This window comes from Ostrea edulis, chromosome 9 (genome assembly GCF_947568905.1).
Source record: "Ostrea edulis chromosome 9, xbOstEdul1.1, whole genome shotgun sequence".
NCBI classification, from domain to species: domain Eukaryota; kingdom Metazoa; phylum Mollusca; class Bivalvia; order Ostreida; family Ostreidae; genus Ostrea; species Ostrea edulis.
In genome coordinates this window covers 16,900,667-16,915,819 of record NC_079172.1, presented here as the reverse complement: position 1 = coordinate 16,915,819, position 15,153 = coordinate 16,900,667, and the positions used below count along the sequence as shown (strand labels likewise).

At 37.0% G+C, this 15,153-nt stretch overlaps 1 protein-coding gene and 3 non-coding genes across 4 annotated transcripts in view; all 4 read right to left on the bottom strand.

Annotated features, from left to right (window-relative positions):
• Positions 1 to 5,015: 5,015 nt before the first annotated feature.
• Positions 5,016 to 15,153, bottom strand: part of LOC125659998 (T-complex protein 1 subunit eta-like) — a 29,258-nt gene continuing 19,120 nt past the window's right edge. Inside the window, exons 4-12 of the mRNA XM_048891842.2 lie at positions 14,583 to 14,708; positions 14,209 to 14,261; positions 13,927 to 14,098; positions 12,117 to 12,281; positions 11,853 to 11,986; positions 9,708 to 9,860; positions 9,053 to 9,204; positions 7,491 to 7,679; positions 5,016 to 5,588 (exon numbers count right to left, since the gene is read on the bottom strand). Coding sequence (XP_048747799.2) covers positions 5,368 to 5,588; positions 7,491 to 7,679; positions 9,053 to 9,204; positions 9,708 to 9,860; positions 11,853 to 11,986; positions 12,117 to 12,281; positions 13,927 to 14,098; positions 14,209 to 14,261; positions 14,583 to 14,708 — 1,365 coding nt within the window. The 3' untranslated portion in view covers positions 5,016 to 5,367. The remainder of the gene's footprint in view (positions 5,589 to 7,490; positions 7,680 to 9,052; positions 9,205 to 9,707; positions 9,861 to 11,852; positions 11,987 to 12,116; positions 12,282 to 13,926; positions 14,099 to 14,208; positions 14,262 to 14,582; positions 14,709 to 15,153) is intronic.
• On the bottom strand, positions 10,386 to 10,464 carry LOC125660518 (small nucleolar RNA SNORD35). The gene has a single exon (XR_007364390.1). It is a non-coding gene; the product is annotated as a small nucleolar RNA SNORD35 (small nucleolar RNA).
• On the bottom strand, positions 10,934 to 11,012 carry LOC125660517 (small nucleolar RNA SNORD35). Its single transcript, XR_007364389.1, has one exon. It is a non-coding gene; the product is annotated as a small nucleolar RNA SNORD35 (small nucleolar RNA).
• Positions 11,671 to 11,749, bottom strand: LOC125660516 (small nucleolar RNA SNORD35). Its single transcript, XR_007364388.1, has one exon. It is a non-coding gene; the product is annotated as a small nucleolar RNA SNORD35 (small nucleolar RNA).

The following is a 15,153-nucleotide window of genomic DNA, read 5'->3' as shown; positions in this document are numbered from 1 at the left end:
CTACATAATAAATATGTAACGCATTATTTTAACATCATTTAAATCTACCATCCTCTATTTATTGTGCTATTCATTTATATCCTAATTAATTTGTGTAATGCATCCATGCAAAGTCATTATTTTAATTGCATTCGAGACGGTTTCTGTTTATAAGAACATGCTTATGTATTTATTCTATTTATGGCACGTGTTAAGACGTATTTAATCCATTCTCTAGTTTAACTCAGTATCTCATGAAGTGGGTCACATACCTTTTGAAACTACATGATTTCTTGTGGTTATTCATGAACTGGGGTGAAATATTACAACGTAAAAGAACTGTAATAGCGCGAATTCATTCGTTCTGAATATACTTGTGTAAAACCCGCTGCCATCTTTGTTGATATGACGTATGTACCAGCCTGAGTTTCGCATTTTGTATACAGTACCTGTGGTTTTACTGGTTATCCAGTATTAGAAGTAACTAAGATTATTGCTAGAACAATTGTAAGTTATTAATTACAATCAAGCAGCCATTTGTATCGTACAATAGCTTATCATTGTGCTTGTATATAACAGTGCTTGGTTGACATCGTCTGCTAGACGATTCGATATTTTATGGCGGATATACATATTACTGGTAAATGAATATTTACTTACAGTTTAGGATAACATCCCACATAGCCACATTAATTTAATCCATATGTACTTGTTAAATTACAGCATGTTTTTAAATTATTTATTCTAAATGTATGGCAAACTTGTTTGGTACTGTTCTGCAAAACTCATGTTGTGCGGTACCGTACATTGCCGCGATTGGTCGAGTGTCTCCGAACAGGTATTTTATTGGGAAAGACCTATCACGTGGTACCTCAGAAAGTCTATATATATATATATGAGTCGATCAGCCGATACTGGCAGATGATTTTGTTTAATTATCAAATTCGTTGTCTAATAAGTTCACCTTGCGCCAAATACGAAACACTGAATTCCTACTGTTGTTCGATCGTCCAATCTAGGTGATAATTGACTAAGACAATTATTTCCCAACACACTGGATACCTATTTATTACCTTTTGGATACATTATTAGTATTAATTACTATGTAATTATGCTCTGACGGTCACCGTGAGGCCCCGCCCCTTTTTTGCCATATTCCTGTACGGTAGACGCCACCAACCAAATTATGTTTTACACTTGTTGTTAATGCTGAAATGTGTTAATAAATTATTGTTACCTCTGAGAAACTCTCGTTCTGTTTAAAATACTGAAGTTAACCAGGATTGAAGCACCACCCTTGTGTGTTTACAGTGCGATTTATATTTTGTAACCCCCATTTATAAAAGGTCATCCGTGGGGAGCTTATAAGCAAAAGATCTGCCTTATAAGTATCACAACTTTGTTTCTTATCAAGTGGTGTCTTGAAGACATTGACAGAATGAGAGAAAAATATCAAGATTCTGGTGAAAACCAGTCCAAGGGCCATAACCAAGTGAAAAATCAACCGACCGAGACGAAATCAAACTTGATCTGCAACTTATGACAAAGCAATGTACTAAATATCAAATGCATACCTACAAGCACAACTAAAAAAAGTCTGGAAAACTGATAATTCAAGTTATTTTTCTAAGTTCAAGGGCCATAACTAAGTGAAAAACAACCGACCGAGACGAAATCAAACTTGATCTGTAACTTGTTATGGCAAAGCAACATACATGTACCAAATATAAAATAAATATCTGCAGGAACAGAGGAAAAACGATCGGAAAACTGGACTGACAGACAAACGGAGCGCAAACCTAAAGTCCCCTTCGACTTCGTCGGTAGGGGGACTAATAAATATTGGTACCCCAGGCTGACAATGTACCATCATTGTCTTTAATTTATAGAGCTACGAGGATTTTTTTTTTTTTTTAGGAATAACTTTCAAGACACTACAAAAAATTCCGATAGAACAATTTCGCGTTAAAACGAAGTGTTGAAAACTATTTTGCTACTTTATTGCAATTTAGGCCGAGTCAGTTACATTTTTTTTGGACGAAGCGAGTGTCGTTGGTACACACTTCGTAATGGGGTGCAAATAAAGGGGGAAACGGAAAGAAAAATCACTTGCACATACATAGCCAACATCTCCAGAGGCACGAGTTGTCTTGCTCACTCACTCGCTATCCGAGTTTATCGTCTGTGTTCGACGTTGTCTGACTGTCCTTATGCTAAGTCTCCAGTGATCACGATCGTGGGGATTGACTGTGTCCATTTGCCACTGCTTACGGGCTTGCCTGATGGTTTCTTTCCATGTCTTCTTAGGGCGCCCGGCTTTCTTTTTGCTTTCCAGTCTTAGGTCTCTGCAAGTGCTGATAGAACCCTTGCTTCTTTCAACATGCCCAAACCAGCGAAGACGGTTTGCCCTTATTTTGGGATGGCCAATTTCTCAAGAAGGGTGTCTGACCTAATGTTCTGGATCTGGTCTGGTTTTACGTTGCATATCCACCTTCTCATAGTCCTGTCATTTCTCTGGAGTCGGGAGAGTGTGGGCCCAACACTCACTGCGATACAACATCACGCTTCTTACGCAGCTATCATAGACTTTACCCCTGGTGATAATTGCCATTTGGGATGGCTCAAGATGTTAGGATTGGGAGAAGTTCTCAGAATTTTCCCCAAGCTGTCGACTCTAATGGTCGAACTTAGTTCGCAGCCACCTCCAGCACTCAGCATATCTCCTAGGTAGTAAAAGAAGTCTACCACCTCCAGGGTGTCCTCGCCTATTTCAACTTATGTGTAAGGCCGGCCCTCAGTTGGGCGTGCTAGTCCTAGACATCTGGTGCAAGTCTACCATGCACTCCACTGCATTTTTTGCGCACCCACAGAGTGCAATGGCTGCACTGTATCGCATTGCTCCTAACCCCTTTTCTACATACCGCACAAAGGTATTGACCAGAGTCCCTCAGTGACTGGAGTTCTGGGCCACTAACCATCACTTTTGTCTTTCCGGTGTTAACTCTCAGACCTTTTGCTTCCATACTTTGTCTTTCTTCTAGCTTGTTCATTGTCTCTGCTATTGTGACCAGGTCATCAGCATACAGTAGTTCCCATGGGCACCCCGTGCAAAACTCATTGGAGAATGCTTCAAGGACAACAATGAATAACAAGGGACTGAGGACTGATCCTTGATGTACTCCAATATTTATATTGAAGTAAACACCGCCATGGTGGCCGAGAGGTTAGAGCGTTCGCCCCTCATGCGGAAGGCCGGGAAACGAATCGTTAAAACAGGTAGCGACAATTCCATCGCCAAACGCTCGGATGTCACGGGTCTTCGGAGATTACCTTAACAACGGATGACCCGTCACAGTAGGTGTGGCACACTAAAGAACCCTCACTGCTCAATGGCCGCAAGCGCCGAACATAGGCCTAAATTTGAAACCCTTCACCGGTCTTGGTGACGTCTCCATATGAGTGAAAAATTGTCGAGCAAGACGTTAAGCAAGATACAATCAATCATATACCAAAGTCATCACTGTAGGCGTCATCTACACGTACCCTGCTTCTGGCGGTCCTGTACATGCATTGTATTAGTCTGATAAGCCACTCCTCCACTACATGCTTGCACATTGCCCACCATAGCACTCAGTCTTCACGAAAACATTTAAAACTTGCTGGCCCGTCGGACCAGTGAACTGTCTGAATTTACTGTCCCACAGTGAAATTCACTGGCCCCCTAAATTTTCATATGTTTATCACATACATTATGGAATGCATTGTAAAATTGTACAATTAATTTACTGAAACTATGGTTATTACTCGTATTTATATCCACCTAAGACATCCTTTCTGTCGATTCCAGAAAAACAACACCGTACACGGTATTTTCTCTCTCTTCACCTGCAAACAACAAGACTACAACTTCATGTATTTTTCACAAACATGAAAACAGCCCGAGTGCACCTTAGGAAGTAACCTTCTCTACCAACATCAAAGTAGCCTACTCTACTAACATCAAATGTAAATGATTAATTCTATAAACTATAGAAATTGCATAATATCAGAGATAACTGCACTTGATGAAGTTCATTTTAATTGGACAATGCAATAAAGCAGCAATTACCGGTATACTGTGCGATACAGAATGTGGCCATTTTTGATGTTTCAACAAGTTGTTCGTTTAATATTCACGCGATCAACGTACAAGTTATCTTGACAATGACAAGTATAGTTATCGTTCTTTACGAAATAAACAAACCACGATGTCCAAACACTTACTTTATGTGCTATTTTTTTTATTTATTTTTATTTTGATAGTAAATTTAAGCAAATAAGACGTTTAGAATATCTTAATCCAACATTATATTTAATGTGACTTACAAAAAGTCTACAAGCCCATCGGACTTCCTGATCTTTAATTTTTACTGACCCGATCGTAAAATTCACTGGCCTCGGTCTTCGGACCACTGAGTTTTCGTGAAGACCGATGGCACTTCTCGGGGAACCCTGTCAAAAGCCTTTTCTAGGTCAACAAATGCCATGTATAGTCTACTGTCTGCCCCAACGTATTTCTTCTGCAATTAACGTAGAATGATATACCCATGTCTTATGGTATGACTATGTCAAAACCTTATAATCAATTTTGACCTTGAGGTCAAAGTTCAAGGTCATATAGAGGTCATGAAGATACCCCACACATCGTCTCATGGTGATACACTCATGTGTCAAATATATGCCTATGTCAAAGAACAAAGAAGTTATGGCCCGCACACGAATCCATTGTAAAAAACCTTTAATTTTGACCTTGAGGTCAAGAGTCAAATAGGTCATGAAGGTACTCGACACATCGTCCCATGGTGATCCACCTGTGTGCCAAATATGATATGCATAAGTCCAAGAACAAAGTTATGGCCCGGACACGAATCTGCACAGACAGACAGACGGACGGACAGACAGTGATTCCCATATATCCCCCCCCCCCCCCCCCCCCCTCAAACGAATGATGCATCAGTCTGCTTTCAACAAAGTTATTTGGGACACAGCTTAAGCCATTTGAATTCAGATATATTTATTCATTCATTGTAAAAAATATCATACAATTAAATACTATAACTCATCACAGCTCTCACTTAAATTGTCAGTCTTTCATACTCCATGGGGATTTCACACTAATTAAGTACTACAGCCTCAGGGGCTGCAGTCCCTTGACAGAAGAAACACAGTATATTTTTTTTTTCAAATTTTTTCCTTACAAGTCTGCCACTGCTCTTGAAGTTTCAATCTTTAAAAAGTTATAAGGGCATCTCAATTTTAGATTGCCATATTTCCAGATCTGTATTTTCAAGAATTAACAAAGACTTGAAATCCATTTTGTTCACAATTTGTTCCTATTAACCATGATCCTCACATGGGTCTTCCTCTACCACGCCCCATTCCTGGGCCACCTGGAGCGTCTCCACCGGACTTGGGATTTTTTATCGTTTCGTCCACAGAGAGGATGAGACAGGTGGCTTCTGACGCGGCAGTGATAGCATTTATTTTGACAACAGCAGGTTCCCATACACAACTCTCAAAGTTGTCAGAAATGTCCTCACTCATTATATTAACACCATACCATACACCTCCTGTAAACAAATACATGGCACATTATCTCTGATCATATGTGTAGTACAATATTGCAAAGGGGGAAGTAACTCTGGTGTTAATTTCCCCCATATTCATATAACATAGAAAAGAACAAAATATTCCTGGGAAATGCAATGTCTATGAACTTGACAACATTGTGGCAAATTTGACCTTGATCTTTCAATACGGGATATCAGAACAATGAAATTTTGGAACTACCAAGAAAAAGAAGTTACGAAAATTATGCATTACTTGGACACATTTCTAATAAAAAATAATCTGCTTGATTTGAAGATTATTTTTCAGAATGTTTCGAGTGAACAACCCAATACCAACAAGAGGCCCATGGGCCACATCGCTCACCTGAGTCACCTTGGTCCATATCAGAAGACTTTCTATATATATTTGCATGTAAAACCGTAGTCCTTATTATGGCCCCAACCTAACCCTGGAGGCCATAGTTTTTGCAAACTTGAATCTACACTATGTCAGAAAGCTTTCATGTAAATATCAGCTTTTCTGGCTTAGTGGTTCTTGAGAAGAAGATTTTTAAAGATTTTTCCTATATATTTGTATGTAAAACTTTGATCCCCTATCGTGGCCCCATCCTACAACAGGGGGCCATGATTTGAACAAACTTAACTCTGCTCTATGTTAGGAAGCTGTTCATGTGAACATCAGCTTTTCTGGCTCAGTGGTTCTTGAGAGGAAGATTCTTAAAGAATGTCCCTATATATTTGTATGTAAAACTTTGATTCCCCCTTGTAGCCCTATCCAACCCCCAGGGGCCATGATTTGAACAAACTTGAATCTGCACTATGTCAGAAAGCTTTCATGTAAATATCAGCTTTTCTGGCTTAGTGGTTCTTGAGAAGAAGATTTTAAAAGATTTTTCCTATTTATTTGTATGTAAAACTTTGATCCCCTATTGTGTCCCCATCTGACCCCCAGGGGCCATGATTTTAACAATTTAGAATCTGCACTACCTAATAAAGCTTATCTATAAATTTCATCTTTTCTAGCCCAGTGGTTCTTGAGAAGAAGACTTTTTAATGACCCTACCCTATTTTTACCTTTTCTTGATTACCTCCCCTTGGAAGGTGGCCTGGCCCTTTATTTTAACAATTTAGAATTCCCTTTACCTAAGGATGCTTTGTGCCAACTTTGGTTGAAATTGGCCCAGTGGTTTTTGAGAAGAAGTTAAAAATGTTAAAAGTTTACAGACGGACGGACGCCGGAATACGGGTGATCAGAAAAGCTCACTTGAGCTTTTAGTTCAGGTGAGCTAAAAACATGTTATTGATGCAAAAAAATAAATTAAAAATTAAATTAAAATAATACCCCCACCCAACCCAAAATTCCCAATTTAATAGAATTTATGTATTTATCTCCAGGCAATTACATGTAGCTCCCCCATCCCTCCTTATTTTTTTTTCTCCACATAATGGCGTATTTATTGTGCTATTATCACATACAAAGTCTGTTATTTTTCTATGCAAAGATCAATTTATTAGCTGGTCACTTTTAAAATTGTTGGTGATAGGTAGTGAAAATGAAAAGTTGAACCAATGAATTGTGAATACCATCCCCCCCCCCCCCTTTTTTTACCACGATTTTGGGGTTTGGGCAGGACGGCTTTTCTTGCTAACAAAGAATATTCATAGATATGATGGCAACTTTTTTCCCTGTTTGCTCTCCACCCCACATCTTTGGAAAGTGATGCAAACTGCCTAGACTCACTACAGATCTGATAGTAGTGTGTATTGTTTCTTTCACAACAAGTTGACCAAGTCAACGCAGAAAATGTGGTCTCATTTGACATCAAATATCAATACCTCACCTGAATTTTCTTTGCACCAAATGAAAAACAAGTTTCATGAACAATATTTAGAATGAGTTACCTTCTGCATGGCTCTGTCTGAGTTTGTTGAGAATGTTTGTGGCATCAAACCCTGCATTATCACAGAGCTGTCGTGGAATGATCTCCAGAGCTTTTGCCATTGCACTGATCATGAGTTGTTCTTTACCCGCGATGGTCCTCGAAAAATCCCTCAGGTATTTACTCAATTCCATCTCGATAGCTCCCCCACCTGCAAAAGTTGTGATTTTGTATTTACACATTACATGATAGTAATGTATTGCACATTAGTAGAATAATGCAATTTAAGATTAATCACCTACAGAAGATACTACCGTATATAATCACCTGTAAGTCGGTTGTATTTTTTAAGGTTATTTTGTGGGAATTTGCCACTGACCTGCTTGTAAGTCGGTACAATTTTTTTTCAGAATCGGTTGACAATTTCAAGTCAATGCTCTAGTGTTTTTACCTATGTTTCAAAAAATATTTTGAAAATTAATAATTACGAGGTGCTCAATATCCAAGCCATATCTGTTTGGGGTTTAAACGCAACCCTTGATCTATTATTGGCAATGATCACTTGTTTACCTAAGCAATTATGGTCTCCTAATTACCAGTACCTGACACCATGTTTACTTAGTGGCACGCGCCTCGTGAAAACTGTTATTGTGGGATTATGATATAATGTACGGTATAATTCATTGTATCAACAATCAAGTGTTTAAGGGTCAAGAATGATGATCTAAATTATTTGTTAACAATATTCAGTCTTTCATGAAATATATTTCAACCGGTATACATATGAATATTTCAATATTAAATCGGGTTCGCAATTCAATTTTACCGATAAACGATAGATTAGTTAAATATTGAATGAAAGAATTAGTTACCGGTATGTAAATAATTTTTAAAATAAATAATATACACTTAACTAGATAAAATTATGAAAATACTTGTACTTTATACATAATTTTAAAATACACAAACAATACGATGTGTCTAGATATTTGTGAACAATAATCATTATCGTCGGAGTTGTTTAGAAAAACATTACGCCGCCCAGAAGAATACCAATTTTCTTAGAACACACCTGTAAGTCGGACAGAGTTTTGGACCAAAAATTGACTCCCAAAAAAATCCAACTTATAGGCGAGTATATACGGTACCTGTGTTCGAAATTAACCATAGACCGAGTCTATGTCAATTTTCTTAGTTTAAATCAATCGAGTTATCCCTAAAGTCAACATTTGATAAACGTTACGAAGAAAGGAGGACATTATTATGGAAATGGAAATCAAATATGCTTTTAAAGTACATTAGAAGTAAATAACAATGTTTTAATTTTGTGTTATTTTTTTCAATGTTGCAGTCTATGCCAATTTGATGAGGTCTATGTCATCTTGTTTTGGCATAGACCTGTGGTCTATACCAAGTTTTAAACCAATTTTTAACACTGCAGTACCTATTAACTCAATTCATATTCCATAATTCAGTTAAAACCTTAGTATGAATAGATTTACATGTACCTACTTCATAAAATTCCTTGGTTAGCATGCTTGCAACCATCGAAGTATTACCAAAGAGTGTTTTTGTAACAAATACCTGCCACAACTGCATCATTCTTCATGGCTCGCCTGACAATCATAATAGCATCGTGAAGCGATCTCTCGGTTTCTTCAATAAATTGCTCTGCCCCTCCTCTTAATATAAGGGTACAAGTTCTCGCCTCTGGACAGCCAGTAAATAAATTATACCTATATAACAAAACATCAGAAATTCTTCATACTTTTTCATCATAGGTCATGTAAACGTTGCAGTGATGAAACACGAGGTGGTATGCAACGGTATAATACACTATAGTTTGTTTTGCATCGTCTTTAACATGTACACTGCAAGTCTGAGCTTTTAGTATGCCATACTTTCCCATGCAAACAAAATTGGTTCATTTATTGCTGTTCATTTAAATGTGTATACTTTCTTGTAAATGTTACACCCGTACCTATGAAAAGCGACATGCACCATGAGGTTGTAACCCTACATATAAACTTTAATTATCTATCTTTCTCATCTTATTAGTTTACAGGGGATTAAAAAAGCAAACACATCAGGATTTACAGTGTATGAAAAATTCTACTTGCATTGATAATAACAAATTCTACAATGTAATTCAGATTATGATTTTTTTTTTAAAACTAGCATACTGATTGAACAACTTTCATGCAGACCACTGCATGTTCTCTTTCTTGATGAAACTCACCTTTCTCCACCAATCTGAATTTCTTCAAACTTTTCACAGGATCCTAACACATTGCCCTGTAGGTTCTGACAGGTGCTCTGTATGGATCCTCCACACGCCTTCATCGTTCTCTTTAGATCCTCCTCAGCAACTCGGCCTGCACAGAACATGTCTCTGAAACGAGAAGAGTGTTCAAGAACTTGCATTTCCTTAAATTGATCAAAAGCATCAGCTACTTCAAAAATTACTGCTCCTGCACTGGAGTTCCCTATCCTTGTTTAGTAAGCATTCAACAAACTGAACTTAAAACATTATAGCTTACACTGTTGTAGGGACAATTAAGCAGATTTTGAAAAGTTGTGCTATGACATTTCAGTTTTAGTGGATGAATTTTACAGAAAAGCATTTCTAGCTGTTTGTGGAAAATAGACAGGAGCTTATTGTTTCTTTGCCTATAGTGGGTGTACTAAACAATCCAGGCTTATCTAGTATGCAATTGCTTTAAGATTTATATAGCATTTTAGAATTTGTGCTCAAACATCCTAAAAATCCTTCACGAAAACATGATATGAGAAACTGAATTGCTCTAAAACTAGCATGTTGGTAAGGCAGATAGAAATTTACTTGCATGACAAAATTATCAGTCCGACTAATTTTTGATTTAAATGATGCCAATATCAATCTTCAATACATTTTAAACAGATATGCTCAGCAAAGCCTTAAGGCATTGTCTTCAGATTGTTTCTCAGAAGACCATCGTGAAAAAACATCATGATATCTGTTAATCTAACTTTCAATTCATTTTGTGTATAATAAAACTCATTTCATGTTTTTTGTACTTGTGAGCAATTAGAAGTCTGACAAGAAGCCCCCCCCCCCCCCCCCCCCCCCTTTCAATCAGTACTATAAAACCCTCATTATAACTCATCAGTTGTATCTGTTGGAGAAGACCATGTGTATTGACATCAACTCTTCTCATTACGCACATCTGACAACCCCTATCATCCATTCCAAAGGAAACAATTATGGTAATTCCCATTCAGATGACACCACAAAATTCTCTCTTCATCTAAGACTACTTTTCCATTATATTTTATTGAAATCATTTTGCAATAACTAGAAAACTGACAAGCCGGAAAGGGCCCTGCAATGCATATTCATCATAGTCTTACTAGATACTTGTATCAATCTTGACTTTCAAAAAAAAAAACAAAAAAAAAACACCAAACAATTCAATGCATTTTAAACAGATATGCTCAGCAAAGCCTTGAGGCATTGTCTTCAGATTATTTCTCAGAAGACCATCGTGAAAAAACATCATAGCATCTGTTTCTTTAACTTCTATTTCACCTTGTTCTCGTATAAATTCAATTCCATTCACTATTTATGTTATGACCTGTTTTGAAAGTCATTTGCAATATTCCTTATTTGTATGGCACATGATCGATACCTGTTCAAAACTGTTGAAATAGGAACTTTTTCCTGATACAAGTTCTGATTGACCTCTCTAATTGGTTGATAATGCTACTTTGTGAAGAGTGTTTAAATCTTGGAAGTTTGCTATAGGGCATTAAGAGAAACATGAAAATAATGTTAATGATATGGGACAAAATCATACAAGGGAAAGACGAGATCGAGCGAACCAGACACTTAGATTGCTGCGATGAGAAGTGAATGAAATGTGATCTTCTAACATAGAGAGTTATGATATTCAGCTATATAGCCCCCATCTTCATTGCGAACTTTCTAAATACAACTCCATCATTTATCAACCTCAGTTTACTTCTTAATATGAGTTGCAGAAACGGAGTAACAACACACGGCTCCCTAGAATTGCACACTATTTATCTCACACTATTGAAGTTTGAATACGTACATTTAATTGTGAAAGTTATCATATCATAGTCTCACTTATCCTGATTGAAATGATGCGTACATTTATCCCCTTTAACAATCTAAACTTTCTATATTAACACACTTTAGACAGATATGCTCAGCAAAGCCTTCAGGCATTGTCTTCAGATTATTTCTCAGAAGACCATCGTGAAAAAACATCATGGCATCTGTCTTAAAAATTCATTTCAATTAACTTATTTCATCAACACTCATTTCAATTCAGAATTCATACATCACTTCTCTTCATTCATGAGGGAAGCTTTTCAATACCTGTCTGCAAAATACTGGGTAGCAACATCCCCTATAGGGAGCTTTGATAAAACAACCTTGGCTCCACTATTGTGAATTTGGTCCAATTTTTCATACAAGATTTTCCACTCTGCATCAACAATGGACTGATATTCCTTTGGAAAAAAAATTTGAAAAAATCTTATAAAATTATTCATCTCTTACATACCAATTTTTCCAAAGCTTTTAAATAGGAATGCCAAGCTTTTAAACTATGGGATTACTTATTTTTGTTTTATTTTTTACCTGGACATTGTCCACTCGGATTTCTGCATTCTCTTTCTCTGCTTTGAGCTCCAGCTCTACATTCAGCAGAGATATCTTTGGTTTTTCGTATCTCTTAGGCTGCATTTCAAATCCAGCATAACTGAAAGTTTTCTTAAATGCAACACCAGCAACCAGCATGGAGTCCTATCATGCAAGAAAATAAGAAGTTAAAAATGCCCAAAATCACTGGAGTAAATTCTTTCTTTGAAATTTTGACTTACACGAGATCAAAATGAAACATCCACCCTCTGTTATATATATACACACGTGTCCCTTCACAAGCTATGGTCCTGCTCAGAAAGAAGCACAACACCAACTCTCAGGAAGAAAGCCATACCCCAGACATGTCTATCCTGGCTAGAACAGCCAGAAGTTGACACAAGTGGTAGTGGCTCTTTATATGCCACTGATGTAACACTATAGACCTAAAAGAGTCTGCAGTTGACTTATCAGTGGAACATTTTATAACTAGTACCACATATTTTCATGGAAATTTTATTCTCGTGGTTTTGGTGGATTTACCGAACCCACAAACTCCAATCTCAGTAACTAGAAAAACTAAACTACCTCAAAGAATTATCATGATGATAACTCTTAAACTGAAATTTCAGAGATACATGTATCAACCTAACAGGTTTTTCGTGTGGAAAATATTGACTGCATTACAAAAAATATTTCACTGTTTGTCTGTGTTTTTGATTATTTGGATTGCATTTATTATCTTATAAATGTGGATTAAAAAAACATAAGGGGGTATATAATAAATTCATCATTACTACAGTAACATTATCCGAGAGTTGGGATCATGTCTCGGCACTTCGCGTCTCATACCACAGGGTTCCAAATTACCGCTCGCCCACTCGCATTGGCAACTAAACTTGGCGACCGTAATTGTCCGATCAACATTTTTCTTTCCGACCAATCCGAGTCCTATTATAATTGAAGTTCAATTTCCGGTTGAGATTTTGCCACTTGGCGAGACATTCATGATTCCTGGGGTATCAAACCTTCCAAAATGTATTTAAACCAAAAGTTGAACAACGCAAGGGTTACTTCAAACGAAAAGAAAGCGTCTGCTTTTAACCAAAGTGGAAAGAAGGGGAGAATATGGCTCGATGACGGCAAAAAGGGGATGACGTGCTGTGTGTACAAACGGTCCAATCGTTGTGACAGCTTGCCCAAGTTATAAACTTTACAGCATTGTAAAGCTGAGAAATTTTGAAATAACATAAAAAGTCTGAAGAAACGTGTGTTAAAGTCAGACGCTGCGAAGATCATAAAAGTTGCTAGGTTGACGAAATGAGAGTGGAAATGAGAGAGGTATTTGAAAGAATTACGGAGAAGGAAACAGAATTTAAATATTGATATTTCAATTTTTTAAATAAATTGCAATGTGACCTGATGTTTCTTTTTTCTTGTAAAATAAAACCATGTTATTCAATTTCATGATATGTGTGGGCTACTAAAATTTCACGTGGGCTAACGGGATTTCTTATTCAGGGGCCCACTTGGCCCCTAAGGTATTCAGTCAAAGTTGGAACCCTGCACCAGTTAACTTGATGCAATCCGACTTTTTGGATAAAGTTACTGTGGTAATAATATATATATGCATCAATTCTAACACCTCTATATTTACATGTATTTCATTAGTAATAATGTAGCAAGCCTAAATACAAAATGAATTTAAATGACACATAAGAAAATGTGACTGCATGAAAACAAGTAAATCAGAGACGTGCTCCCACAGTTCTCCATCATACATTAAAATGAATACAATGAAATCCCTCACCTCCAAGCCTCCCCCTGTGACTTTCTTTACACCAATCATATTCAGGGGAAGTAATTCATCTAGAAGCATGACAGCATCTACAACCATCTTGGCAAAAAAGTCTTTCTGATGAGCGACAAGTTTTGAACTCAATGTCGTTGCAGCACACTTTTCCAACAATTGTCTGTGTTCACTATAAGTAACCAAAAAAAGACACCTCTTCAAGTTTATGTAAGCATTTTGCAAATTTCCAAATATATATTTACTTTTAATAATAGTATCAACATCTGAATTCTTAATTACCCTTTGTCATCTTTCTTCACTTTCACAGAAATTTCTTTAATTCGTTGAACAGCCTGTTGAAAATAAAAGTGCTCAATAAATATGGTTCATTTTCATATAATCAAACCAAATTCTACAATTACTATAGTGTCTGAAGGAGTTCGAACTGGGTAGACGATGTTTGTCAGCACAGTCTCACGACTTCAATTGCTCTACCCTCTCTGCAGCAGGCTCAAAACCACAATGGCATCTTCTTTTAACTGCTGATCCCAACCAATAGAAACTTAGTGGAGTCACCAATTAAAAGGACACTGATATAGAACTGTGCTGCAGAACAGGGGTATAATATAATTCAAAATATGTGTTCATAAACCGAAGTTATACATGCAACTTACTAGAGATGTGGCTTTCCTGAATGCCCTGACAATGATCTGGGGATGAACATATTCTTCTACAAAAGGTTTGGTCTGTTTAAGAAATTCACCAGCTAACAAAACTACTGATGTTGTGCCATCACCAACCTGGAAATCACAAAAAAAATCTTATTATAAATTGTAATAGCTGTTACTGACAATGGTGTGTGTGTGTGTGTGTGTGGTGGGGAAGAGAGACACCTGCTTTTCAGCATTGGGAATAGGGCCGAATTTTGGCCCTCTACAGACCCTAAAAAATCCCTGAATAATTATAACTTACTTAAGAATAGTGGTATGAATTATCAAATTACAAAGGAGATCAACATGGCTGATCAACAGATCTGCATGAATTTTACTTGAAAATCATGCAATAAACAAATTGATTTTGATCTCACACTTAGTAAGTTTATCTTTGGAAAAAGTCCACTACATTTTGGGAAAAACTTATGTACATGTAAATATCTAATCAGGACCAAATCTGTCAATGATGACGCATCAAGGAAAGAACAATCACTGCGATTGGACCAATATTTAAAGGGGCGGGAATAAAAAT